Source organism: Musa acuminata, chromosome BXJ2-4 (genome assembly GCF_036884655.1).
Source record: "Musa acuminata AAA Group cultivar baxijiao chromosome BXJ2-4, Cavendish_Baxijiao_AAA, whole genome shotgun sequence".
NCBI lineage: Eukaryota > Viridiplantae > Streptophyta > Magnoliopsida > Zingiberales > Musaceae > Musa > Musa acuminata.
This window is the reverse complement of record NC_088341.1, coordinates 34,847,677-34,872,863: the sequence shown is the minus strand read 5'-3', so window position 1 is coordinate 34,872,863 and position 25,187 is coordinate 34,847,677. Positions and strand designations below refer to the sequence as shown.

Below are 25,187 nucleotides of genomic sequence, written 5' to 3'. Positions count from 1 at the left end.
CAGCCCACAGAAATCGGCTTCACCTACCAAGCCAAATCCCTTTTGCCTGATCAAGATTCTACCCCTAATGATATACTACTAAGCAACGTGATTACAGCGAGCAACACTAAAGTAGCGACTAAAATAATACTAATCCATGACATCTCTAAAGTTTGCCTATCTTTCCGTGATTGCATCTGCTAGTTTGGCAGGCCAAACAAAGTCGACTGCTTTTGAGCGCATGAAGAAAGTACTCTCTCGGTCGCCTTCATCTTCATCGTGTCCTCGTCTCTCTCTCTCTCTCTGTGCCTGCAATCATCGGTGTTCCATGTCGAAAAATTAAAGTAAAATGTAATACCATCTTATCTTTGCAGGAAGCATCTTTCGGATTTGCATGCTGGATAAGACGATTCAGAAGGTGCAAGGCCAATCGATCAACAGTAATCGATCTCTCGAGGTCTGGAATATGAACTCTCTTAAAATATTAGTTTCCTGGATGAGGATCATGGTTCCATGCCATGGCTTATATGCTCTGGTGATTCCGTAGGTGACTGATTGTTCCGATCTGCAATGTGAATGACAGGTGAACGTGAGGCTATTAGGCTGCTTGCATAATGTTTTCCCTGTCGAATTGTGTTAGAAAAGCACAGAGACGGAGCAGTAGAAGAAGATAAAACTTGGAACGAGTCCAACCGGTGTGCATGGATGGTATCTCTTACCAACTGTGAAGCACACACAACGCAGCTAATTCGCACCGTTCAAACGTCTACGACTGCCCCTGGAATCTATCAAAGCTACCTTCCCCCCACCCCGCCACCACCACCACCACTAGCTCAGGGCCTCCCTTGGCTATAAAAGGAGCAGAAGCTCCCTAGAACTCCTCGCAGAGCGCCCCCTGAAGAGCAGCGTGTGGAAGAGAGATGGGAGGAAGCCAGTCGTCTTCCAAGTCCTCTTCCTGTCTCTTCTTCAAGGCCAAGTACAAGGACGAGGAGGCCGACTGGGAGCCGAGGTACGTGTCCAGGAAGATCCGACCCAGCGACGAGGACCGAGGGAAGTGGGTGGGGGAGCCCGACGTCGACAGGAAGGCCTCCGCCTTCATCGCCAAGTTCCACGAGAGCCGCTTCATGGATCTTCAAAGCCATGAGACCCACTTCGTGGACCTCGACAGGCAAACCGTCGCCGTGTGACTTGCGCCCTGGCGTCTCGCCTGGTCCACCTCGTCGATCCTTGGCTCAGCTGAAATAATAGCTTATTTCCATTTGTTATTAGGCGCTTTCTTTCGTCCCTTCGTAGATGACCAGCTGGTCGTGTGCCTCCTAGTTTGTGATCGGTGATCGTGCCGGACAAAATAATGGTTAGCGGATGAATCGTGAGAGGAAGCTGCTGCTGATGTATCCTTGTGCTGTCCAAGTCTGTATAAAGGAAGTAATGCGAGTAAAGTTCATCCTTATTTAGAATCCCTGTGGTGAAGTAGGAAGCAGCAAAACCTCACCGTGAGCTACTGACCAAATCGGCCGCACTTGTTGCGGTGACAACAACTAGTCTTCTCCATCTTTGCAGGAAGAGTTTAAATGGATGGGAAGTAATGGTGGCCATTTTTCATGTTATCGTGTTTCCATTTTCTCAGCTATCATCAACTTTGTTGCTTCGTGTTTCAACGTATTCTTTGTCTTATCCAATGATGTTTTCTAGCGACATTTTCCAATTCACTGCCTCACATTGTGGTTCAGAAATAAAACGACTTGGCGTAGGGGTTGCAAGGAAGATTGTATGCCTTCCTTCTTTTCCGATTTCTCTGTCAACCCAAAAAGCGACCCCAAAGGAAGAAAAGCTAATCGTAGTTTCGATCCAAAAAAGATTGTGATCCAACACAAGTTCCCGACTATCGATCTTAAGAAACTTGCACAACTATATTTACATGACAAAAAATTGACCTTCGTGTATGATGATGCTACATGCAAGACCAACAAACACTCCTCGAAGCATTCGAACGCACAGGGCCACTACCAGTTCAATTACTCTGCACATAGAGGGACTGCTTTCTACGACAGCAACCAATCAATCCACAAGTGAGAGTGGGAGCATAGGAAAGGAAAGTGGGTCAAATCAACCATGAATGATTCGGAGTAGAATGTACTGATCCTAAAAATTCACAATATACATTACGGACATGCAGAAACTTAGAACGAGGGGTGAGGTGCATCGGTCACAGTCCCATATGCCAATTCACATCATTCAGTCTTTCTATTGAATGGCTATTATGAATTGCGTCCGATTCATATCATCTTGTGATTCCTATTCTGAAGGAATCCATCCCGAGCATGTTAAGCATGTTCTTCATCTTTCCTTGCTTGTCTTTCTCCTTAGTCGCATAGGACCGTACATATTTTTTCTGCAGCCATGCGGGAAGTCTACTCTTGCGAGACCTCCGCTCATCGATTTTTGTTTGTTACCAGATCATCCACAGGCATAGAAGACAACAATGGCCGTCGGCTGTAATCCGCTTCTGTAAAACGTGTCTTATACTGCATTAGCGTCGGAGAACTCCTCCTGCCCGAGAGGTGGCAAATTGAGCTTTAAGAGTAGTCAGTCATATCGGTCTCCGGATGCGATGAAGATTTTGACCTCTCCAATTCTCGGACCTCTGTCTGATCTTTTTATGAGAAGTCGTACCTACCGTTCATCGATGTCTCCACCGTTGTTGGTATGGAACCCATTCTGGCCCTGCCCGGTTCAAGGATTTTGACATGAAGAATGAATACTAGCTGATGTGCGAGGTATGGAAGGAGGATCACTTGTGCTACTCTTTCTTCGATGCGAAAGATGCATGCCTTTTCATCTCTGATGAAAGCTTCCGATGGCAACATCCGAGCCTCTGTCTGATGACAGCCACAGATGAAAAGGTGATGCTCACATACGTCCACGTTGATGGTTGCCGAAGCCTGCAAGTCTTCATCAGTCGGAGTGCAGAAAACTTAGACTTCTGGAACACATGGGGTCCTCCACTTCACCTCTCTTTCCTCTCTGCAACGCACCTGGACCTGGTGTCCGCTTCCCACACTTCTCCTTCTTGCATCACGATCATAGACTTGCTATCTGCACAGATGCATTATTCCCTTTGTTTTGCGGCCAAAAACTACATGCACCAGTGCCAGTTCCGGTTCCGGTGCCGCACGACTTTTAATGTAGTTGCTGCACGATGTACCCGAGCAACTTTTCCTTTTCCTTTTCCTTTCCCTTTCCCTTTCTTTTGTGCATCCCATATATAATGGAATGAACCCTGGGATCAGCTCCGGCTTCCTAAGAGAGGCATCAAAACAAAAGGTCGACGATGGACAAAAAGATTCACCTTCTTTTGCAGGCCTAACCGAGGGTTCATCTATCTCCGTGGCTGGCACACCGTGGAGCAGCGATTTGGACGGCGGAGAGCCATTCCTGCAGAGAAAGGATGCTTCTTGCTCTTTTCCTTTAGTCATCGAGGGACTACTTTGTGCTGGCTATCATTGGAAGCGATACCATCGTGCAGCTCCTACATATATTCCGTAGTCCCTAGTTTTGTGCTACTTCTACCCTGTTTTTGCATGGAATTAATATTGGGTAGGTGAAAAGTCTTCCGAGCTCCGTCGATGCACGATGAAGGTCTTCTAACGTATCAGAATTCCCTTAAAGTCTAGTTACTTAACCGTGGTTAAACCATCCGAAGAATCACCCGATGCACAGTATTCCATGGAATACACCAAAGGACCGAGACATCAATCATAAACCACTCTCATCGAACTGGCTTTTTCTTTTGACAGAATCTAAGATAGAGTTTGCAAGAAAGAATCCCCAGTTTGTTTATTATGTCACTTTGAAAGGCAACTCTTCTCTTCTGTAGTTCCCAACTTATACAATATCCATCGAGGCTTGACTTTCCTCTGAAGATATCTAGCCCTATCTCGACCTTATCACCTTCGAAGACCCACTTTTAGTGGCATCCATATCAAAGCAGATGGACATCGTGAGTGCCTCTGATTAGCATTTAGTGGGAAGATATGATGCCTAGTGAAAGATTTGGGCAACGATGACCACCGAGCTCGACGATGAAAAAATAAGTAGAAAGGAGGACGACTCCTGCAATGAAGTGTATTCGAGTTTATCATCTCCTTGATTGTGAGTGCATGCATCGTCTGTAACACACGATGATAGTCGGTTCCTCACTGTGTTCTAAGTGGGAGCAGTGCTATTCTGCTGCTTATAGGGCTAGAATGATCAGAGATTTGTTACTTCCAAGTTATTTCGCCAACACTTCTTCCCTGAGGTTACTTCCCATAAGAGTCTCATGATCACAACAAGGTTCACAAATATTACGCCTGCGATGCAGCAGAGATCTTCAACTGTGAATGGGATCTGAAGCTATCTCTGCCAGAAAGGAATTTTGCTTTCACTTTTCTGTGGCTCACAAATGAGCCCTCAACTATTTACTCAGCTGAACCATGGACTCAAGGTTTTCCAGCATGACTTCTCTTGCTTTAATCAATCCAAAGCACCGGTCATTAAAATTCAGCTTCTCTTATATATATATATATATATATATATAATATCCTTTGATCATAGCCCAGTATAGAGAGTCGCACGGTGTTGCTCCGACAACCCAAGCCTGCTTCGATGAGGTCCGTGAGACCATCGGCGCCAGCTGAAGTTATAGCATCCGAGTCGGGAGTATTTGCCACTTGGGATCGTACGTCTCCTAATCCATCGACCGATACAAATGCCACTCCTCTCTTAGCGGCTGTCATAATTTATATGGTGTTTTTGTTGTTCTTTTAGAGAGAAAAAGATGGCGTCAAGCCTTCAAGTCAGCTAGAAAATTAACCCTCGAAAGGCAATGCTCTGTGATACAATAATAGAATTATGTTTCTCCTTGCACGGTTCTCAAAGCATCTAACTGACGAGGCAGACAACGGCGCGCCTCCACCATGAGATCCTTCTCCGTCGACCACCGCCTCTCCGTCCCCGACAACGACTCCTGCTGCTTCGCTCACCACCTTTTCGTTTTTGAGACATCAAGAGACTCGTCCGAAATCTCTTGGGGAATCGTAGCGACGCTTCGGAAACAAACAAAAAAAATATACAGAACTCGGAAAGTGATGATCGAGAAGATGATGAATTTGAGCGCTTGCTAATGATGTCATCCTCATAACATGTGTTACATTGACAAGAACGAAATCTTCACTATTTCAAATTTCTTTCACGATGAGGCATACTTGAAAAGCCATGATTTACAAGTCTTCACATCGGGCTGGCATGAAGGACAGCGTTCTTCCTGCAACATCGTAGACTACATGCATGTTCTGCTGCTGGTAGTTGCCGACGATCGTCAAGTTGCTTTCGGACCTCTGCATCACTAAGCAGAACGCGCCGGCGTTTTGGTCGGGGTACATGTAGTTCGCCGGCGGTATCGTCATATCGGCATTGTCAAAGTGGAACGTCATGTCCGGCACCGGCGGCGGCGGCCATGACGAGACTGAGAAGCAGAGGTCAAGCCCGATGGTCGACGACAGGTCAACCACGGGAAGGCCAACGAGAGACGTGATGTTTTGCTTGACGATCTCGTACACGGGCTTGGGCAACTGCGTCTGGCCCGTGCCGGAGTCTATCACCGTACCACTAAGCTCGTCTCTTCTGTACTCAAAGGTGGCGTTCGGAATTGGCAAGAGGGCCTCACCCAGCGATATCCCTCGTAAAGAGACGCGGTATAGATTGGTGTCATCCAGGAAAGGCGTGGATTGAACTTTACTTGCGGTACCATTCAGGGTCGCAAGAGACCCAAGCCGAAGATGGCTGCTGCTTGAACTGTTGAATGAAGTGAGGCAGTAAGAGAATTTGCGGAAACCGAGTTGCGATATCAGCGATAGCTTTCCTCGGCCAAACCCAACGATGCCGGACGTTCCTGCGAAGTTGCCTTTGCTTTGCCTGCTGCAGCCGAAGGTAACGTTGGACACAGATTTCGTGCCAAATGTGAACGTCTCCATGGCCAGAACGCCCTGAGTGGCCCCCGAGCCATAGCCGTAGGCATAGTGGCACGTTGGTGGATCGAAGCGCTTGAAGACTTGGTAATCGTACAAGGGACTGGTGCAAGGAAGCCGGGAGAAGGAGGATGAATCGGAGGGGTCATAAACGGGGGTGCTCTGCCGCACGCATGGGTCGCAGGGTCGGCACTGCGTCCATACCAGTTCGCTGCCGGTGTCGAGTATGGCGGTAACGTTGAGCTCCGGTGTGCCGATGGCGAATTCCAGCTTGTACTCGAACTTCGATGACGTGATCGGGACTTGGATGTCGCCGGAGGAGTTGGCCAGCCTGGCTTCGAGGACCTCCCTCCGGTGCCTGCTTCTTTGCGCGGCACGCCGGACGCGCTCCGTGAACGTGAAAGGGCTGCCGGCGTCCACGTGGGTGAGACCGAGTTGAAGTCCGGCAGGGGCAGGGGTGGTCGATCGAAGCAAGGAGGAGAGTGCCATGAGAGCTAACAACGGGAAGTACGCCATGAAGAGAGAGACGATCGAGCATCTACGTGTATATGTATACGGCGGATGAGATCAAAATAGAGATTTGAAAGAGAGTTTATGTTTGCCGTAACAGAGAATTGCCAACTTTAGCTCATCAGCTTTCAGCCCACTTGGTAAGAGGAGTTGGATCAGTTTTGGTGTTCCTTATTTGCGCGCAATCCAAAGTTGGGAGACAGGACCTGTGAGCCGCAAGAACAGAACGCAGACAACGACCTTGGAAACCGCAACTTGGTTTTAGGAAGAGATGAGACTACCACCAAGCTAAATTCGAAAATATACTTTTAATAGGTTGCATTGGAGATATAAAAGACACTGGAAGTCCTCTCGAACACAACGATTGCAGGCCCCTAATATCTGTAGTATACTTGTTTCAACTGTTGTCGAGAGGTTGATCTTGGCCGAGAGAACAAAATGGCCAGAGTGACATACTCCAATAATGCATTAGGAACGGAGGAATCATGCCTCTCTCTCTCTCTCTCTCTCTCTCTCTCTCTCGCTAAGGATCCTTAGGTTTCATGCACTAACCTATCGGATCACCTGCAGGAACATGATCAGCATCGGTGCTTTTTCGATTCGAGCACCTCATCAGAAGGCCGAAAGATCATCATTAGGTGTCAGATGTTTTTGTTGGTAACGCGCACTGTCTGTCAAAGCAATCTTTGCGAGTGTTCCATTAGCAAAAAGAGATTGAGGCGACCTTTCTTGTTTAAAAGTAGAGAAGGATGATTCTCCACAAGTCGAAGGGCCAACAGTTGCCTCTCGTTCGTTCATAGTGGCAGTGTTATTACTTTGAGAAAGTGGTAGGTGGCCTATCGTTCTTTTGTGAAGATGGTGAAGGAAAGCAAACACTGGTAAGACAGCAAAACCCTGCCACCTCGTCAATCTAAATTTGTAGTCTCAAAAGATAGCTTTTCTAGTATAAAACTTTATCATCAACTTTATACCACAAGAATGTGAATCTCCTTTAGAAGAAACGAATTATCTTTTTTTGCTTGCGGGAGAATACGAGAGTTGACTTTCCTGGTGATCGATTCTTTGATTCCCAGGCAGTGGTGGGATCTTACGTTGCCCGAGTTCACCGGAGATGGCTATGAAGGCTGCAAGCAGATTGGGTCGGTCCCAAGTCAGGAGGTGCCGGCTTAATTAACAGGAAACAAAAGTCGTCGAGTTGATAGATGACTCATCATTTATATCGAGTGTTTATTTCGTATCCAACAAAGATCTCATCGTCGATGGCGATGTTTTGTCCGCATGTTGGTGCTGCCGATAACATGTTTCTGTTTCACATGTGCTTCAGTGCTGCAAGAGATCCGCGATCTTCTGATGAGTACTCGAGGGTTTATCGTGGCTTAACCGGATCGTGTGTGAATCAAGTCGAGCACTAATATTAAAGATTACGTGCCAATTCTCCAGAAAATATCACCTTTTCTTTTTCTTTTTTCAAAACACGTTTCCTTTTGGTGTTTTCTAAATAATAATGTATCTTAATTCAAGAAATATTTAAATTATTCCTAAAAAAACTGACTATATTATTTTTACTTGTTGTTGTAGTAGTGCTTTGGTATATCATCATAATAAAAACACTATAAATCAACACCGTAAATGATACAAAAAGACTCATAATGCATTAGAAATTATTTGATATGAATATATATATATATTTTAAATTAAAGATATTATTTGTAAAAATAATAATAAAAAAAGTGGAATATCTTTTTATGGGAAAACCACGGCCGTACACGTCGGAAGGCCTAAAAAAAGAAAGGGATGTGGCAGCTTTTGCTTTTGAATACCCACTGCTGCTGCTGCTGCTGCTTTATTTTTACCGCTCTGAATCAAATTGATGCCGTGACTGGTGGTAATTTTGCGGTGAGGTGGAGGACCACCTGGGGCATGGAGTATCCTTCCCAGCGATGTCACCCTACGCGTCGTACTCCTCCGCACACTTCCGCGCTTTAAAGGCCAAGGCAATCCAACAAACACCTGTTGGCCGCCACGAACATCGAGGCCGCGCCACCTCCTGGCCCCACTCTGCAACAGTAGTGACCGACGAGAGTGGCCGACCCGGGCGGACGTTGGATTCCCATGGCGCAACAAGCAACACCATCTCCCGTCACTCTTTTCCTTCTCCCCACGCATCATCATCTCCTCGAGATACCGTCTCTTCGGCTGTTGAGGTGTCTCGTGCTCGACGGAAGATTGTCGCACGAGAGATGCCTTTGATCGCATTGCTATGATATTGAGATAGATAGATAGATGGATAGATAGCTGTGCGGTGAAAAGCATTTCTGTCGCGCACCGCACCCCCACGCCACCCTTCGGATGCCTTTTTCATTCTCCGATAAAGAAGTGATGAAGCAGGTCATTACACTCCTCCTGTCCTTTTCATCTTGCTTTAATGTTATCTAAAATCGATCGATTCACTTCTTACTTGATTCGACGATAACAGCCTTCTCTAATCTGTCATAAAATCCAACAAGTGAACTACTCACCTTTTTGAAGCATCATACTCCGTTCCACTTGCACTCCTCAAAACTGTCATTTTTCTCTGCACCTGTCCATCCTCTACCCATTCCAACAAGACCAAGTTACAGTCTCCCACCCGCTTTCTTGTATGGAGGCATCAAGGCTTCCTTGTTGATACGTTGTCATGGCGCCTGACATAAGGAACGCATGCAACAAAGCTGCCTCTTTCTTCTGACTGGAAAAGGGCCAGCTATCAATCAGAAGGGAGGCAATGCAATGAAGAAACCCATCGATGATGTGACGTCCTGACTCTCCATTCAGCTATTCTCTCCCTCTCTCTCTCTCTCTGTGTGCAAGCCTTCTTACCCATCGTCTTGTTAAAAGACTCCTCCTACCTGTTCTTCATAGCCTGTGAGTTCAATGCAAGGAAAAATGGGTAAAGATTTGGTCTTTTGGATGATGTTCTTCTGGTCCTGGGCTGCAGCGACCGCGGTGCTCTCCCCTAAAGGTGTCAACTACGAAGGTACTGCGTAAATGACATGTTGTTGCCTCCGTTTTGTTTTCACCGGACTGAATCGATCGGTCCCTTTTTCCCATTTGATGTGTTGTGCTCTGTTTTAGTGCAAGCTCTAATGGGCATCAAAGCTTCTCTTGTGGATCCTCATAGTGTTCTTGAGAACTGGGACAAGGACTCTGTTGATCCATGCAGCTGGACTATGATCACATGCTCATCTGAGAACCTGGTCGTCGGGCTGTAAGTTTCACAACGAGCTTGTCGACATCAGATGCTTTCCTACCATCTCTTCTTTCTTCCCATCTTTGACAAGGGTATAACGCTCGAGAGCTATTTTAACAGAGGCACTCCGGGCCAGGATCTATCCGGTACACTTTCTCCAAGCATAGGAAACCTGACAAATCTCGAAATCGTGTAAGTTGCTTATGATGGCTGGGATTCGTCGACCAAACTTGGATCCCTCTTTCTCCTAAGCTTGCTGTCTTCGTGCAGGCTGCTGCAGAACAACAACATATCAGGACCGGTACCTCCAGAAATCGGGAAGCTGTCCAAGCTTCACACCCTCGATCTCTCTAACAACAAATTCTCCGGTCGGATCCCTGCTTCGTTGAGCAACTTGAAAGGCCTCCAGTACCTGTAAGTGTGCAGAACCGTAAACAAAGTTGAATCTTTACAAGGTAGAAAGGTAGCCTAGTAGAAATCCTATGCTTTCGAATCACTGGGTTACCAACTCTTGTTGTTTCGCATTCGGTTACTGTGAAGGAGGCTCAACAACAACAGTCTTTCCGGGTCATTTCCTCTGCCGTTGATCGACATCACTCCGCTCATTTTCATGTAAGTCTGTTGCATGCTTTGAGGAGATGGTTTCTTCGGATGGATGCTTGTAACCAAAGAAGGCATCTCGTGGCATTTATGTTTCAGGGACCTATCGTACAATAATTTGAGTGGCCCTATCCCAAAGTCTCCACCGAAAGCATTCAAGTAAGTCTCTTCCATTTCTGCTGCACTGCTTTTTTATGCATTTAAATTTTGACCTAGTAATTCATTGTATCTTCTGAAAGTTCAATCTCGATTACTTTTTCTCTGATTCGTACTGCCATTTGCCACAAAAACTGTAGAAGCAGTCGATTTAAAGACTTGTTAGCTGTGGCCGATGGAAAAACTCCAATCTTCCTTCGACTCAATTTGTTTGGATGCCATTTCAAAGCCTTGTTCATTTATTTCTGAAGCGAAGAATTGTCTGTAAATTCTAGATTTCTCATACCCTTTTAATTAATCAATATTTTTATGTATATAAAGAGGCAGAGGATCATTTCTTTATGATAACTTCAATCTTCCTTATGGACCATGATTCAACTCGATTGAATTGGTGCAACTTCGAAAACTTGGACATTAATTTTTGAAGTGACAAATTGTCACCGAATTCTATATTTTTCATATCTTTTACTATTTGTACATAAAGAGGCAGATGATCATTTTTTTTTTGCCCCTGTTAGGCTTAAGATTGATCTACATGTTTGTGCAGCTTATAAGTTACTGGTATCATTAGTATGCTATGCTATGCTCTGCTCCGAAAGTTCTCCTTTTTCTTTGTTCCACAATGCATAATCTAATATTAACACATTCTTTTTTGCATTCCCTGCAGCATTGTTGGAAATCCTTTGATATGCCCAACTGACTTGGAGCACCAATGCTATGGGATGATGCCTATGCCAAGTACCTTCAATATAAATGATGCTCAGGGTACGAGTTGCGACGAAAATTTCCATCTAAAAGTTCTACAGCTTCTCAATCTAATTCTAGTTATTTTTTATCAGCGACCAATTTGTGTTACTATGTTGAAGCATAAACATAAATTGTCATGACCATAGGCATATGACTTTTTGCAACATATTCATTTATGCTGTTCATGTGTAAAAGGGGTTTGCTTCATCATTCTCCTATAGTGGTCTTGGCCAAAGAAGCTCGATAGCTCCGAGTGTTTGTTCGATGACTCTAAATACCAGAGTCCAGATGGTATTCATCCATTTTTCCTGCTCCAGATCACTAAATGTTCTCCCTTGAACACCAGCTTTCTTGGTCATCTCTAGTAGCTTGATCTTTACAATAAGCCTACACGGAAGCCATCTATATTGCTACAGGAACTTGACAGGAGAACCAATCTCAACTTACAAGAAATCAAAAGCAGGCTTTGGAAAACTAACATTTTTTCCTTCTGAATCATCTGCTATGATTCATGAAATTTTTTATCTGCTGGATCAACCTCCAATTCATTTGTTTCTGAATCTGCATAACTGATAGAAGAGACAGTCACGGTTCAACTGCTTCTGACTTATGGTGCCTCCATCTTTTTATACTAAACAAAATTATTCCTTCGGTAATTATTTATGGCTGTAATGAAAGAGTACTTGTTGCCATCCTTCCCAATTTCCCTTAACTTGCTGAAATGAAAGAGTATTTTATCTTTCAGTAATTCTTGAAATCATATTTTTAGGATTTACTCTCCTGCATTCTAGGATGTATAGCATTCACCGTGACGAGGAATGTTTACAAGATGGATTTATTTTGCTCAACAAAAGACAGACTAATTCATTAACTAGTTATTTTTTGAATTCCATTTGTCCTCCATCCTTCTAATTCAAGAACTAATTTTGCTTTTAGACTCATGGCCCGGACCTTTTTTTTTGGCAGAAAACCAGCCTGGAAATTCAAACTGTAGCTAACTCACTGACATTGTTTAGTTCGCTGCAGCTTGTGATTGCATTGAAAATAAAAGGAAATTGCAAAAGAAGAGCATCCTGTTGCATGAAAAGAGCATATGGGGTATTCTTCAACTGTGAAATAATGAGTTTCAGATAACCAAATTCTGTATGCCTGTTCGTTTGCTGAGCAAATAGAATTGACAAAGAAACTAACAAGCCTTTAGGTTCATGTCATGGTTCATTTTATTTTGCAAACCTCCTTTCCTGAATCCCGACTATTATTTTTTGTTCTCTTAAGGTGCTCCAATGTCTCGAAGGACCAAAAGACACAAGCTAGCTCTCGCCCTTGCATCCAGCCTCGGAAGCATATGTCTCCTTGGTCTTGTGGTTGGGCTGTTTATATGGTGCAGTCGAAGGCACAACCAACAAATTTTCTTTGATGTCAATGGTAAGTAACTATGCAGTGAAATTTAAAGACAACATCGTGTTCTCTGGCTTATAAACCAATACCTGTATCATCGGTGAGTTTGTGTTATCTTTGATCATTTACTTGTCGTAACCACCATATCATTTTTCAGACCAACATAAGGAAGAAGTCTGCCTCGGTAACCTGAGAAGATTCCAGTTCAGGGAGCTTCAGGTTGCTACAAACAACTTTAGCAGTAAAAACCTGCTTGGCAAAGGTGGCTTTGGAAATGTCTACAAGGCTCAGCTACAAGATGGAACCTTGGTAGCTGTTAAAAGACTGAAGGATGGGAATGTAGCGGGCGGAGAGATCCAGTTCAAAACTGAAGTTGAAATGATAAGCTTAGCTCTGCACAGACACCTTCTTAGGCTGTGTGGATTCTGCATGACTGCGACAGAAAGGCTTCTGGTTTACCCATACATGTCAAATGGAAGTGTTGCTTCTCGACTCAGAGGTGATAATTTAGGTTTTCTTCTTGAAGATGAAAACTATATGCATTATGCCATTGGTAATTTGTGTGCAGCACACAAAGCCAGTTTTTTGGGGAATAAATTATTTTAGGAATTTGAGATGTGATGTAAAATTTTCTGTTGCTTGTGTACAAACTAATTAACCACGAAGCAAGATTAGATGTTATAGATGTAGATAATATCACACCCTTTTTGGTGGTTTTAGTATGGATAAATAGGAATATAGACAGCTATTCAATCATTTAACTAAATTATGTTACTTAAAATTTACTATGGTTATATGAGCTTGGTAGGCATTTGTATTCTGCAGCAAAAATTGTATGAATATAGAGGTTCTAAACAAAACATGAGGTCACACAGCTATCTTACTATTTCTGGATACAATCACATAAAATGATTCAGAAGGCTCTTTGGAGTTTGACAATGATATCATTGATCTTTTCTAGTAGCATAGAGGCTTTAGCATGCTGAACACATGACAAGAGACTGAATCTTTTTTATTTTCCACATTGTGTGCAGAAATACCAGCATTAGATTGGAGTACCAGGAAAAGAATAGCCTTGGGAGCTGCAAGGGGATTACTGTACCTACATGAACAGTGTGATCCCAAGATCATTCACAGAGATGTAAAGGCCGCTAACATATTGCTGGATGACTACTGTGAGGCTGTTGTAGGAGACTTTGGGCTAGCAAAACTTCTAGATCACAGGGATACACATGTGACTACTGCTGTGAGGGGAACCGTGGGACATATAGCTCCCGAGTATCTCTCAACGGGGCAGTCTTCCGATAAAACTGATGTTTTCGGATTCGGAATTCTTCTTCTCGAACTGATTACTGGCTTGAGAGCTCTGGAATATGGAAAAGCGGCAAAACAGAAGGGTGCCATGCTTGACTGGGTATGCACAACACGGAGGTCAAATGACATGATGCTTTCTTCGTACATGGTTCTTGTCATTTACTAGGATGTTTCTTGTTGGTTATTCAATCAGGTGAGGAAGATGCACCAAGAAAAGAAGCTCGATGTGCTTGTCGACAAGGACCTGAAGAACTACGACAGGATAGAGCTGGAAGAGATGGTCCAAGTTGCGCTCTTGTGCACTCAGTATGTCCCGGGACACAGGCCCAAAATGTCTGAGGTGGTTCGCATGCTTGAAGGTGATGGCCTTGCGGAGAGATGGGAAGCGTCTCAGAGGACAGAGGTTCATAAGTTTAGGGTGCCCGAGTTCTCCTCGGAACGATACTCTGATCTCACTGATGACTCGTTGCTGGTGGAAGCGATGGAGCTCTCGGGACCAAGGTGACCGAATTATGAAGAAGATCAAATATCTTTAGCTTGGTATATGAGGAATTTGTACAGTATATATATATATATATAGAGAGAGAGAGAGAGAGAGAGAGAGGTGATTAATTTGTGATGGGTGTATTGGTTCTTGGCTGAGTTCTAAATGTGTGTATCAAAGTGATTTAATTCAATCATGAAATGGAAACTGCTAAACGTAGATGTGATCATGCACAGCTCGAACATGGAGTCTACAATTAATTCTCTTCCGAGATCTGAAGCTCGCCAAATGAGCTGATGTTTGTTTGACGCCCACCAAGATAGGTGTACAGCATCGTCGACGGCACAAAGCTGGGTTGCTGCAATAAGTGATAATATAGGTTCGATATGCTCATTCATGCTGGAACTTAAGAGACAGATACTGAGATCTCAATGCATGTTTCTTTTTTGAAAGGAAAGCAAATAACTCTATGTTGATTCTGTTCTAGAGAAAGGTAAAACAAAACAGAAACAAATCCCCAAATAAGCTGCTGCGGTGTACACACCGATTTGTCCCGTCTCTCATTTGGCTACAGCATCAAAAGAAGAGAATCGAGCAACAGAAGAAGCATAGGAATTCAATCTCAGTAGATTGAATGTTTCTTAGCCACGAATCTGTGTAGCTAAACACCACAAGTCGAGTAGCATAGATGGTGTATTGGTCCAAACTGCAGCTAAGCAGTCGCATCAATCTCCATCGCCAACAAAGCCAGAATCGGAAGATTTCGCTACTCCTTAGTCCGTCCGATGTTTCACTGTTAGCGCTGAAAGTTTGACTTGCGAATTTGGTAGGCTTCGTTTGACGATGATCAGCTGATAAGTCAACACCTCGAGAATCACATGAGCCATTTCACATGACATCAAGTTGGATATCGAATAGTCGAGACATTATGGTGGGGTTGTTTACGCCAAAGGTAGACACCAGACTTGCATGTATGTATGTATCATATTCCACCATTTGAGGCCCAACCGAGGAGGCCTCATTAGATTAATAACACAGAGATTATTATTATTATTATATATATATATATATATATATATATATATATATATATATATCCAAATTTCATGACATATACATTATTTCTAATGATTTTTAAGAAACAAGAAACATTTTAGGACAAATCTGATTCCACAGAGTAAAACAGTTAATTCTTTTTTTTTTTGGTAGGATTGCATGTTTGAGAGACAGTGAGAGAGAGAGAGAGAGAGAGAGAGCGAGGGAGGGAGGGAGGGAGAAACGATGCCCTCTCCTTGAGGAGCAATAATAGGAAGGCGACCGACACGAAGATTCATAAACCATAGGAAAAGAGAGAAAGAAAGAAAGTGGGAGGGAGAGGGGAAGGAGGAGGTGAGCGACACCAACATGGGATGCTCCTTCTCGGGTCTGAACGCCTTCTATGACGCCGTCAACGGGGGCGGAGACGTTTGGATCAACGAGAACCGCTTCCGGATCGTCAGGCAGCTCGGCGAGGGCGGCTTCGCCTACGTCTTCCTCGTTAAAGAGGTCGTCGCCGATGGCGCCGCTGGCCTCGCCCGCAACAAGTCCATCGATCCCTCCCACATCTCAGGTCTCCCGCTCTAGATCCGATCGGACTGCTCTTGTTTTTGTCAAATTTTCCAATGTTGATTTGGATTCCGCCCAATTGATCTTGAGTTCCATTAGATTCGCCTGTCACAATCGTTCCTTGGATCTGTATTGATGAATTGCGTTGCTGTTTCGTTTGTCGTCCGGAATATTATGTAAGGCGCACGATGGCTGATCAAATGCTTTGGAAACAACCTTTTCCAAGCTTCTTTGAATTGCTTTACTACCGCTCCAATTCCTAGCGCCGAAAGGTCTTGATGGCGAACATAGTATGGGCTGATTCTATTTTGATTCTTACTTCTCTTCAGATCATGGAACATATGCGATGAAGAAAGTCATCATACAAACACAGGAGCAGTTGGAGTTGGTTAAGCAGGAGATCCGTGTCTCCTCCCTGTTCAATCATCCTAATTTGCTTCCCCTCCTCGATCATGTAGTCATTCCTGTCAAGGTACTTCAGTTGTATTTATGTCGAACTGCCTCGTTTGAAGCATCTGGTGTTGTTACTCTAGCTAGATCTGCTAATTATCTTAATACCACAGACGAATTATATTGATTTTGTTCTGTGGGTGAACGTATTTCTACATTGAAATAAACTTTTTGGTTTATAGATCATCTAATCAATCTCTAGCATCATACTGATACACCATGTACTACGTATTGCATTACCAGAACTGCGATTATGTGAAATATGGTTTAGAATGAAACTTCACACGCTTGCCAAACTACAAGTCCCTAGCACTAGATGTATATTTTATTGTCATACGATAGTGATACGAGACAATTACTTGAATTTTGGTAGTGAAACACTAAGAAGGACAACTTGTCGCAAAGACGATTACATGTATTTGTTTACATTTATGCTGGAATCTTCCATCAAATGAGCCGATTGACTTATCTTATATTTGTGCATAGGGCACGCAAGACGGATCACGGAAACATGAAGCTTACTTATTGTTCCCAGTTCATCTAGATGGAACTTTACTTGACATAGCCAAAGTCATGCAATCAAAGAAGGAATTTTTTACAACAACTACTGTTCTTCAGATTTTCAGACAGGTACATTATTTCTTCTTGTATTAGATTCTGTGGTTCTGAATTTACGTACCATGTGGAGGTTAATAATTTATAAGAACTGATTTGCAATTTCATTATTTAATTTCTTTTTGTCAGACATTTTCTTAGTAAACTCTAAGGTGCTAGGTTTATTAGTTTGTTCCTTCTGTATTATATCTTTAATGATTTAGCTCATAATGAGTTCAGATGGTATGCCACTTCCATTTCCAAGTGGAGACAATATACAAACAGGGGCTGTCGCCTTGTCATGCTTAGGAGTTCTGTCAGCAAATTTATAATGCTCTGCAATTTTTTTATGCTATAAAGATGAAAACAATAAAACTATGAAGGTAACATAAGTTTTATGGTGTTCAATATTATGATCTTTTATGGAATGCCATGGAATATACATTATGAGACGACAATAGAGTAATGAAAATTCTTTAATCTGCTTGATAAAGGATGTTCTTATCAGTCATGCCAATTTATTGTCAAAGACAAAGGATTGATCATGATGGACATGTTTCATTGTAATCATCAGCTTGAAAGCAACGGGTACTGTGTCTGAAAATGTCTTGTCTTTCTTTGCTGCTCTGATTCAGATTTTTCTGTCGTGCTCATAATGTTTTTTCAGTTATTTTCATGCACCCACCGATTAGCTCTACCTAGATATGACTTCAGTTTTTTTCTCCTGCACTTGTTATCCTCTTTATATATAGTCCGAAAGCATTTAGTAATTGTTGAAGCTGATAAATTTGCTTGCAATAGTTGATAGTTGTTTCTTTCTTCCTAGTTCCGAAGTACAATCTAGTGTCACTGCTGGAACTCAGCCTTCAGTTATCTGCATTACCATCTGATTTCCTGATGTTATTCATTTTAACACTCACTTGACATTTGATTATTATAATCATGTCAAGTGGAGCATGATGCAACAAATGCCTTTGACTGGAGTATCATTCTTGATGAAGCTTTGGAGCATCTACTCGACAAATTTGTACAACCTGTTCTGAGTTGAGATTCAGCTCAATCAGATGCTAGAAATAGTAAAGAGGTCTTTCCTATTAAGTAAAAATATACAAGAGATTCATGATAAGAGAATTGTTACTGATTTATCTTTATAAAAATTATGACTTTCTGTTGTAGTGAATGTACTGGTATAGGTTCATTTGAAGTACTTATTTAAGGTAGCTGTCATCTGAACATGCCTGCATTATTTTCTGTTCTTCCATTCAAGGACATTTTTAGTGATTTAACTTTCTGAACATGTATGTGTTCTAGAATGACATGCTACTTTTTGTTTATATACAGCTTTGTGCTGGTCTTAAGCACATGCACAGCTTTGATCCTCCGTATGCTCATAATGATGTGAAACCTGGAAATGTACTCATTACACATAGGAAGGGACAACCACCTGGTGCTATTTTAATGGATTTTGGAAGCGCTCGCCCTGCAAGAAAAGAAATCCGTTCAAGGTCAGAGGCATTACAGCTACAGGTATTAGTCAATCTTTTTACTATAAAATAATATTGGTTTATTAAAAAATTCATGTTTTTTGTATGTAAATCAAAACTAAACAATGAAGTGTCCAAAATGGAAAGAAGAAACCATCACTCCCTAGACCTTGCATTAGCAGGAGCCTCATGCACTGGATTGCAGTTTTACGACCTTCTTACTTCCAACTTCTACTAAATTAATTTCTTTAACGTAGAAAAACTGCTGTTCCATGAACTGATGAAGTCTTAGACATGTTATTAACTCATTCGATGAATTATTGCATAGGATTGGGCTAGCGAGCACTGCTCTGCACCTTTTCGAGCTCCTGAATTGTGGGACTGTCCGAGTCATGCTGATATCGATGAGAGGACTGATATATGGTCTCTCGGATGTACTTTATATGCAATAATGTGAGAATTTTATACCTTTCCTTGCTATGTTTGGACATTGTGTACTTGTCTTGTTGATCACCGTGCAATGCTTCTCTTTAATTTGTGTTAGGTAACATCCCATACCATTTTTTGTGATTCGCATGGTATTTGTTCTAACTTCTGATTTTTGCATATGAAAATTGCCTCAGTACTGATATTTGTACTAAAGAAGATTATCAAATTCATATCATGAAAATAGTACTGTATTTCGGAATATGATTGCTGGGTATGTGTCAGACACGGATCAAAGCTAATGTCAAGTCCTAGATGTAATTTCTTACAAACCTTGATTCTGAGGTCTAAGTTAATATCGATTCTAGAATTGCTGATGGCTAGAATTTGTATCGTATTAGGTCTTATGTATAGTCAAGTGGCTTTTTCTTCGGTCCTAGTTTCTTTTTTACTTATTTTCCCATACATAAGGAATTGAATACGAGAGAAGTCTTGTGAGTTGTAGTTTGTTGAAGCCTGATTGTTTTTGAGAAGCATACGATGGTAGAGTTGATTTACTAGTTCCTGTGAAGGACTCCAAGTAAACTGTTGCTGAGTGTTTCCCTATCAGAAGATCTATGTATGTTCTGTGGCTTTGCCTAGTAAGTCTCGTGGTGTAAATATTCAAACCTTTGCCAAACCATGTATGCATGTTCTTTAAGAGAAATGAAATTCTATGCACAAAATTCCACTGATTGAGAGAAAATCATTTCTTCTTACTGTTATTTAAAATCGTTGATATCTTCTATTGGTTTTTGACAGGTATGGAGCATCACCATTTGAATATGCAATTGGTGAATCAGGAGGGAGCCTACAGTTAGCTGTTATGAATGCACAGATAAAATGGCCATCTGGGCCGGATCCTCCTTACCCCGAGAGTCTTCATCAGTTTATAGTATGGATGTTACAGCCTCAACCAGCAGTGCGACCGAAGATTGATGATATAATCGTTCATGTCGACAAGCTCATATCAAAATACTCATCTTAAGACACAAGAAATTGGTTGATGGGTCAGACTTTGTAATTTGTCATTAGTTGCTTTAATGAGATAACGATTTACATATTGATGGACAGCCCATATTTGGCCTTCTATCTTCAATATAAATTATTAAATTTGAGTTGTTCAGCAAGTGCATTATAAGATTGTCTTGTGCCCATGTTCCTGCTTTACATGTTTGCACATTGGATGACCAGCATGTACCCATGAGCAACATTTTTATGAGATTGTCTTGTGCAATTATGCTTGTGTGTGTTGATGTTCTATTAGTTTCTTTTCCATGTTGTTCTTTCTTCCTCTCGTTTTGGAAGTATCTAAATGAGTAATCTCTCATTTCCTGCTGGTTTGTGAGCACAAGGTGCCATACAAAGTACCTGGAAGGTGGTACATGCAAAATAGGTGATTTTGATGAGAATTGGAGCACCTTTGCTTGTGATTCTAATATCTTATTTAGCAAACAAATCAGATATTTTCAGGTTATTCTTCAAAGCTAAAGTTCTTTATTTCTTTTTTCCTATTTCAGTTTTAACAAAGCATAGATTTCTGTGTTCGAGAAGACAATGTTGCAAGTGGTTGTTGCATTAGTTTGTGTGAGTAATATACCAACTGTTCTCTGCATCTGTCCCATGATGTGCCAAACAGTTCCAGTTGCTCTACAGGGATACCTCAAACCAGCATTCAATAGAACCAGATTGTTCTGTTTCCTATCATCGAACAAGATAAGATTCTAACCAGTCTAAAAGGTGAGTGCTGGCATTCTCCCTCCTCCTTCGAGTAATGTTATTATTTCTCTTTTTCTTTTTCTTTTCTTTGTGATACTCTCTTGTCAGTTTTAAATGGTATTATGATATCGCTTATAGTGTGATTCAATAACGTTCATTGAAAAACATAATAAAATATTCGCGCGTATATATATATATATATATATATATATATATATATATATATATATATATATATATATATATATATATATATATATATATATATATATATATATATATATATATATATATATATATATATATATATATATATATATATATATATATATATATATATATATATAAAGAGAAGGATTTAGTGCGAACGTCTACACGTGTCATTGTCTCATTGGAAGCTCCCGCTTAGTATGGGGCAAAGGCACAGTTGAAAATGGTTCTCGCTAGCGATCCTCATCACAGAGGAGAAATTAGAGAGAGGGATAAAAGGCGAAGAAGAAGGGGAGAAAGAGAGGAGGGCGGAGGATGGGAAGGGAGGTGGCAGAGAGCTGCATCGACGGCGTGATCATCGAGATGGTGTCGGCTTACTGCAAGCGGTTCTACGCCACCAAGCCGGAGCTCGCCGCCCGCCGGATCGAGGCGATCGGGTACCAGGTCGGCCACCAGCTCATCGAGAGGTTGCCCTCCGCCTTTCCCCCTTTCTCTTCTGCCTGCATCCCATTCTCTCTCTTCAGATCTTTTCATGCGCGGGCTTCCTGGCCCTGTTAGTCTTGTATCGATCGGGTAAAACTTCACCGCAAACTAGGGTTCGAGAACGTTCTTTTCAGGAAGATTGTTGAGATAGTTGCAATTCAAGCAAGTATGGGATAAAATTGGCATTTGGAATTTGACTGGAAGCTATAGCCTTGATGGTTAGCCACCCGAGGATCTGTAGCATGGATTCTAGATTCCGCTGCATTTGCAACTGGGCCTGATTTGGATTTGTTGGGAATATTTAGAAATTTACTATGATGGTTCTTATTGGCCCTTATTGCTTCCTTTTGACTGTAGATCCCAATTGAGGATTATTCGTGTTAGTCTTTTTTGTCAGTTTAGAACGAAACTATAGAAACCAGAAATAGGACAGAGATCCCACTTTGTGGGGAACGGATAATTTAATATCTTCCGTATTAGATTGAGTTACGGTTGATGATTATTCTATTTGTTCCAAACCTGGCCGTCGATTGCGATTGTTGCCAATGCACATTCTCAGCATCCCTGCATTATAATTTTGTAAACTTTCATCTTTATATTTCTGATGGTCATAGCAAAGAGTAGAGTCCAAGACTATCCTTAGTAGCTTGTCTTTTGATATAATAGAAATGTTCTATTGCTAAATAACCATTTTCTAGAATTTATTTTCTTTCAGTTTAAGCTGCAGCTGGATGCCTTTGTTAGTTTACAGGTTTGATTGTTGTCTTGGAGATAAATCCATCTTAATCATGTGCCTAGCGAGAATTTTTTTATGTTGGAAATTTGTGTGTCCACTTAATGGGTTGAATTCTTGAAAATTTTGAAGTGTGTTTCCGCATACATCGCCAACGAACCACTACATGTGAACATCCCAATAATGTACATCACTCAGCTATGAACATCCCATGCATGTTTTCAGTAAGATATTATCATTGTCTGGAGATCACCGAGTGAGGTCCCAATCTGTCAGACTAGAACTTATTTTTGACAAGTCTTATCAAGTAAAAATTTATTTAATATGAAGAAATAAACTTCGATTGAACTGATTTAAAATCTATTGGGAACAGCTTATTGCTAAAGGTGAAGATGGTAAGAAATAAGAGACAATAGATGGGATCCCAGCCAAGTTGCAGAAATCGTACATGAGATCGCTGTTTCATAATAGGGTTCGTGCTACATTAAGTCACTCATTAACTTCAAGTCATCCATAGTAGTGCAAGTAAGTTACACAGTAAACTAGTGGTTTCTCATCCGAATAAACTCATGGTGGCAGGGCCTTTGCTGCCAATTTAAGCAGCAGTGCCAGAAGATCATATGAATTCCTAAATAATGTGAACCATGATTGATTAAGACTATATTTCTGATAATTAAGTTAGAAGTTAGAACTTCTTTGTACTTGCGTTGATTGAGCTAACATCCAAGTGCTAATACCTAGCTTTATAACCTTGGTTTAATCAGCTAATTGAGTATGAATTGCAGAGTCTCATGTTTGGCCTGAACACACATGACCAAGGTACTTGCATGACTTTTGATTAATTGTTACTTGAATCATATACACGGTGAATATACTCCATACAAGCATGGTAATTTGTTAACTGTGCTAGAATTGACTCTACTGCATATTTATGCGGCCATGATTTGATTATGGGCAACATACTCTATGCCGGTAACATGCTGGCAATATATGTGTTGGTCAGTCCAGTACGACACAAGGTCCTTGTAAATTGATAAACAATTTGCTTATCCAAGGTTGTCCGAACATCATAAGCATGGAATATACCTTCAATTCAATACCATATGACGACAGTAACTCACTGTACATCAAAGCAATGATTTTTGCAAGCCATCATTGTTTCTAGTTAGCATGAGATTTTGTATTGTATTGAGATAGTACCATGAAATAAAGGTTTTTGCTATTCTAGTTCTGACATTGATGTTCTGATATTTCATGTGGTACATTTCAGCCTGAGGGGTTTCATGTTCTACTGTGCACTCATTGTCTTTGTGCAGGTACACTGTGGAGCGCCCTCGATTCAGCGATCATCTAGAGGCAATCAAATTTATATGCAAGGATTTCTGGTCGGAGCTGTTCAAGAAGCAGATTGATAACCTGAAGACCAACCACAGAGTAATATATTAAGGAAGATTAAGAACCTGGGAAACGTCTCTTTTGTAACTTAATAACATCATATTGACATTGTGCAGGGAACCTTTGTGCTGCAAGATAATAGATTCCGTTGGCTTACGCGTGTATCAATTGATCCATCAGTGGATATCAGTGAAGCATCTCAGGACTCTTCAGTTGTGACACCCGAAAACAAAGCTGCTGAGGCCACAAGTATGCATCTATATTTCCCATGTGGAATCATAAGGGGAGCCCTATCGAATTTGGGAATTCCCTGTGCCGTTTCCGCCGATATATCCAACCTTCCTGCATGTAAGTCTCTTTTTTTTTTTTTTGTAAGAAAAAGCATTTCGCGTAGGTTATATTCCAGGTGATAAGCTAGCCCCATGCCATCACAAGAGATGTTTCTTTTTGGTTTTTGACCGACAACAGGTTCATTTGTGGTACGGGTAAAAGCTTAGATATTGCGTCGAAAGGAAGGAGATGGGAAGGCTGTTTGTGGTCATCAAGGAGATGTTGCTGCTATATTTTTCACCGAAATTGCTGCTCTGCCGTGTGCTTGTGACCGTTCTCTCTACTTTCTTGCTTTTGCCAATAGGGTATTCTTTTTTTTGTCGAATGGTAAGAGTACAATTTTCTTTGCTGGACATACTGTGGTTGCAGAAATTTGTGTCTGGACATGGCTGTTAATGTCTAATGATGGCACTTTTGGGTTTTATCATGTTGGGATTGATATTCAAAGCATGATCCAACAGCAGTCTATGCAAATGTTGTTGAGCTCCGATCAGCCGACTCGATCGTTTTGTGATCCATCAATTTTTGTTTGTTCTGTGTCGGCTGTTGATGTCCAAAGATTACCCACCCCATTTCACTATTGTCTTCCCTCCCTAATCATCATCGGTCTGATGCCATTTCCCATGTGATTCTTTCTTCTCTCTTGTATCACCACAGACACAGACTTGTGGGACCGAATAACCACCAACCGTAGGAATCGACAGGTCGTATGATACATTTGATTGCTAATAACTCTATTCCCGCAGTCGAAGCACATGGTGGTGTGGCACCGCAGGGATAGATGATGATGCCTCTTGATCATTTTCTTGTAGATGATGGATGCGTATGCAGATGAATCCATGAAGGAGGTGTTGGGGAACGGCAACGAAAGCAAGCAGCGCCATCATCTTTGAACCCCCAAAAGCAAAACAGAGTTCTTCTTCACCGACGAGCATTTACGAGTAGCGCAAAGGAGGAAAACATCCTCGATGCTACTCGCAGGTAGGAACATCGAGGGGTGCGAGTGACCCACCCCAAATATTATTCTTCTTCCAGTGCGGATGATGCGAAAGCTTCGAATCCTCTGCTGACTTTTGTCTGACATCTGTCGCCAGCATGCCTGCTGATGAGAGAGCTACCACCGGCAGGAATCTTTGGTACATGTAGCCTCGTCGGTAAGTTGCGTGTCTCCAGGGAGAGGGGAGAGGGAACTCCACAGCCACAGCCACAGCCACAGCCACAGCTGATCGAGATGCCCATGATTTCACCGCCATCCATCGCCCCCCGATAACAGAGATCTGCTTCTAAACACCGA

At 42.0% G+C, this 25,187-nt stretch overlaps 4 protein-coding genes and 1 long non-coding RNA gene across 5 annotated transcripts; 4 read left to right on the top strand and 1 right to left on the bottom strand.

The window, feature by feature from the left end:
* Positions 1 to 238: 238 nt before the first annotated feature.
* Positions 239 to 1,637, top strand: LOC103981283 (uncharacterized). The gene is made up of 2 exons (XR_671403.3): positions 239 to 436; positions 563 to 1,637. It is a non-coding gene; the product is annotated as an uncharacterized LOC103981283 (long non-coding RNA).
* Positions 1,638 to 5,124: 3,487 nt separating this feature from the next.
* Positions 5,125 to 6,608, bottom strand: LOC103982469 (aspartic proteinase nepenthesin-1-like). Its single transcript, XM_009399404.3, has one exon. It carries the CDS (start codon positions 6,501 to 6,503, stop codon positions 5,241 to 5,243), a length of 1,263 nt encoding a protein of 420 aa, XP_009397679.2. The 5' UTR covers positions 6,504 to 6,608; the 3' UTR covers positions 5,125 to 5,240.
* Positions 6,609 to 9,014: 2,406 nt separating this feature from the next.
* LOC135610493 (protein NSP-INTERACTING KINASE 1-like) lies at positions 9,015 to 14,654 on the top strand. The gene is made up of 11 exons (XM_065105068.1): positions 9,015 to 9,513; positions 9,612 to 9,744; positions 9,847 to 9,918; positions 9,997 to 10,140; positions 10,267 to 10,338; positions 10,426 to 10,485; positions 11,150 to 11,247; positions 12,505 to 12,654; positions 12,785 to 13,126; positions 13,662 to 14,041; positions 14,135 to 14,654. Exons 1-11 carry the CDS (start codon positions 9,411 to 9,413, stop codon positions 14,444 to 14,446), a joined length of 1,866 nt encoding a protein of 621 aa, XP_064961140.1. The 5' UTR covers positions 9,015 to 9,410; the 3' UTR covers positions 14,447 to 14,654.
* A 955-nt stretch (positions 14,655 to 15,609) lies between these two features.
* On the top strand, positions 15,610 to 20,149 carry LOC103981262 (uncharacterized). Its single transcript, XM_009397927.2, has 6 exons — positions 15,610 to 16,034; positions 16,360 to 16,502; positions 16,967 to 17,110; positions 18,416 to 18,601; positions 18,887 to 19,011; positions 19,786 to 20,149. Exons 1-6 carry the CDS (start codon positions 15,830 to 15,832, stop codon positions 20,009 to 20,011), a joined length of 1,029 nt encoding a protein of 342 aa, XP_009396202.2. The 5' UTR covers positions 15,610 to 15,829; the 3' UTR covers positions 20,012 to 20,149.
* Positions 20,150 to 21,187: 1,038 nt separating this feature from the next.
* LOC103981252 (uncharacterized) lies at positions 21,188 to 24,317 on the top strand. The gene is made up of 4 exons (XM_009397915.3): positions 21,188 to 21,419; positions 23,485 to 23,602; positions 23,680 to 23,911; positions 24,032 to 24,317. Exons 1-4 carry the CDS (start codon positions 21,268 to 21,270, stop codon positions 24,058 to 24,060), a joined length of 531 nt encoding a protein of 176 aa, XP_009396190.2. The 5' UTR covers positions 21,188 to 21,267; the 3' UTR covers positions 24,061 to 24,317.
* Positions 24,318 to 25,187: the final 870 nt, after the last annotated feature.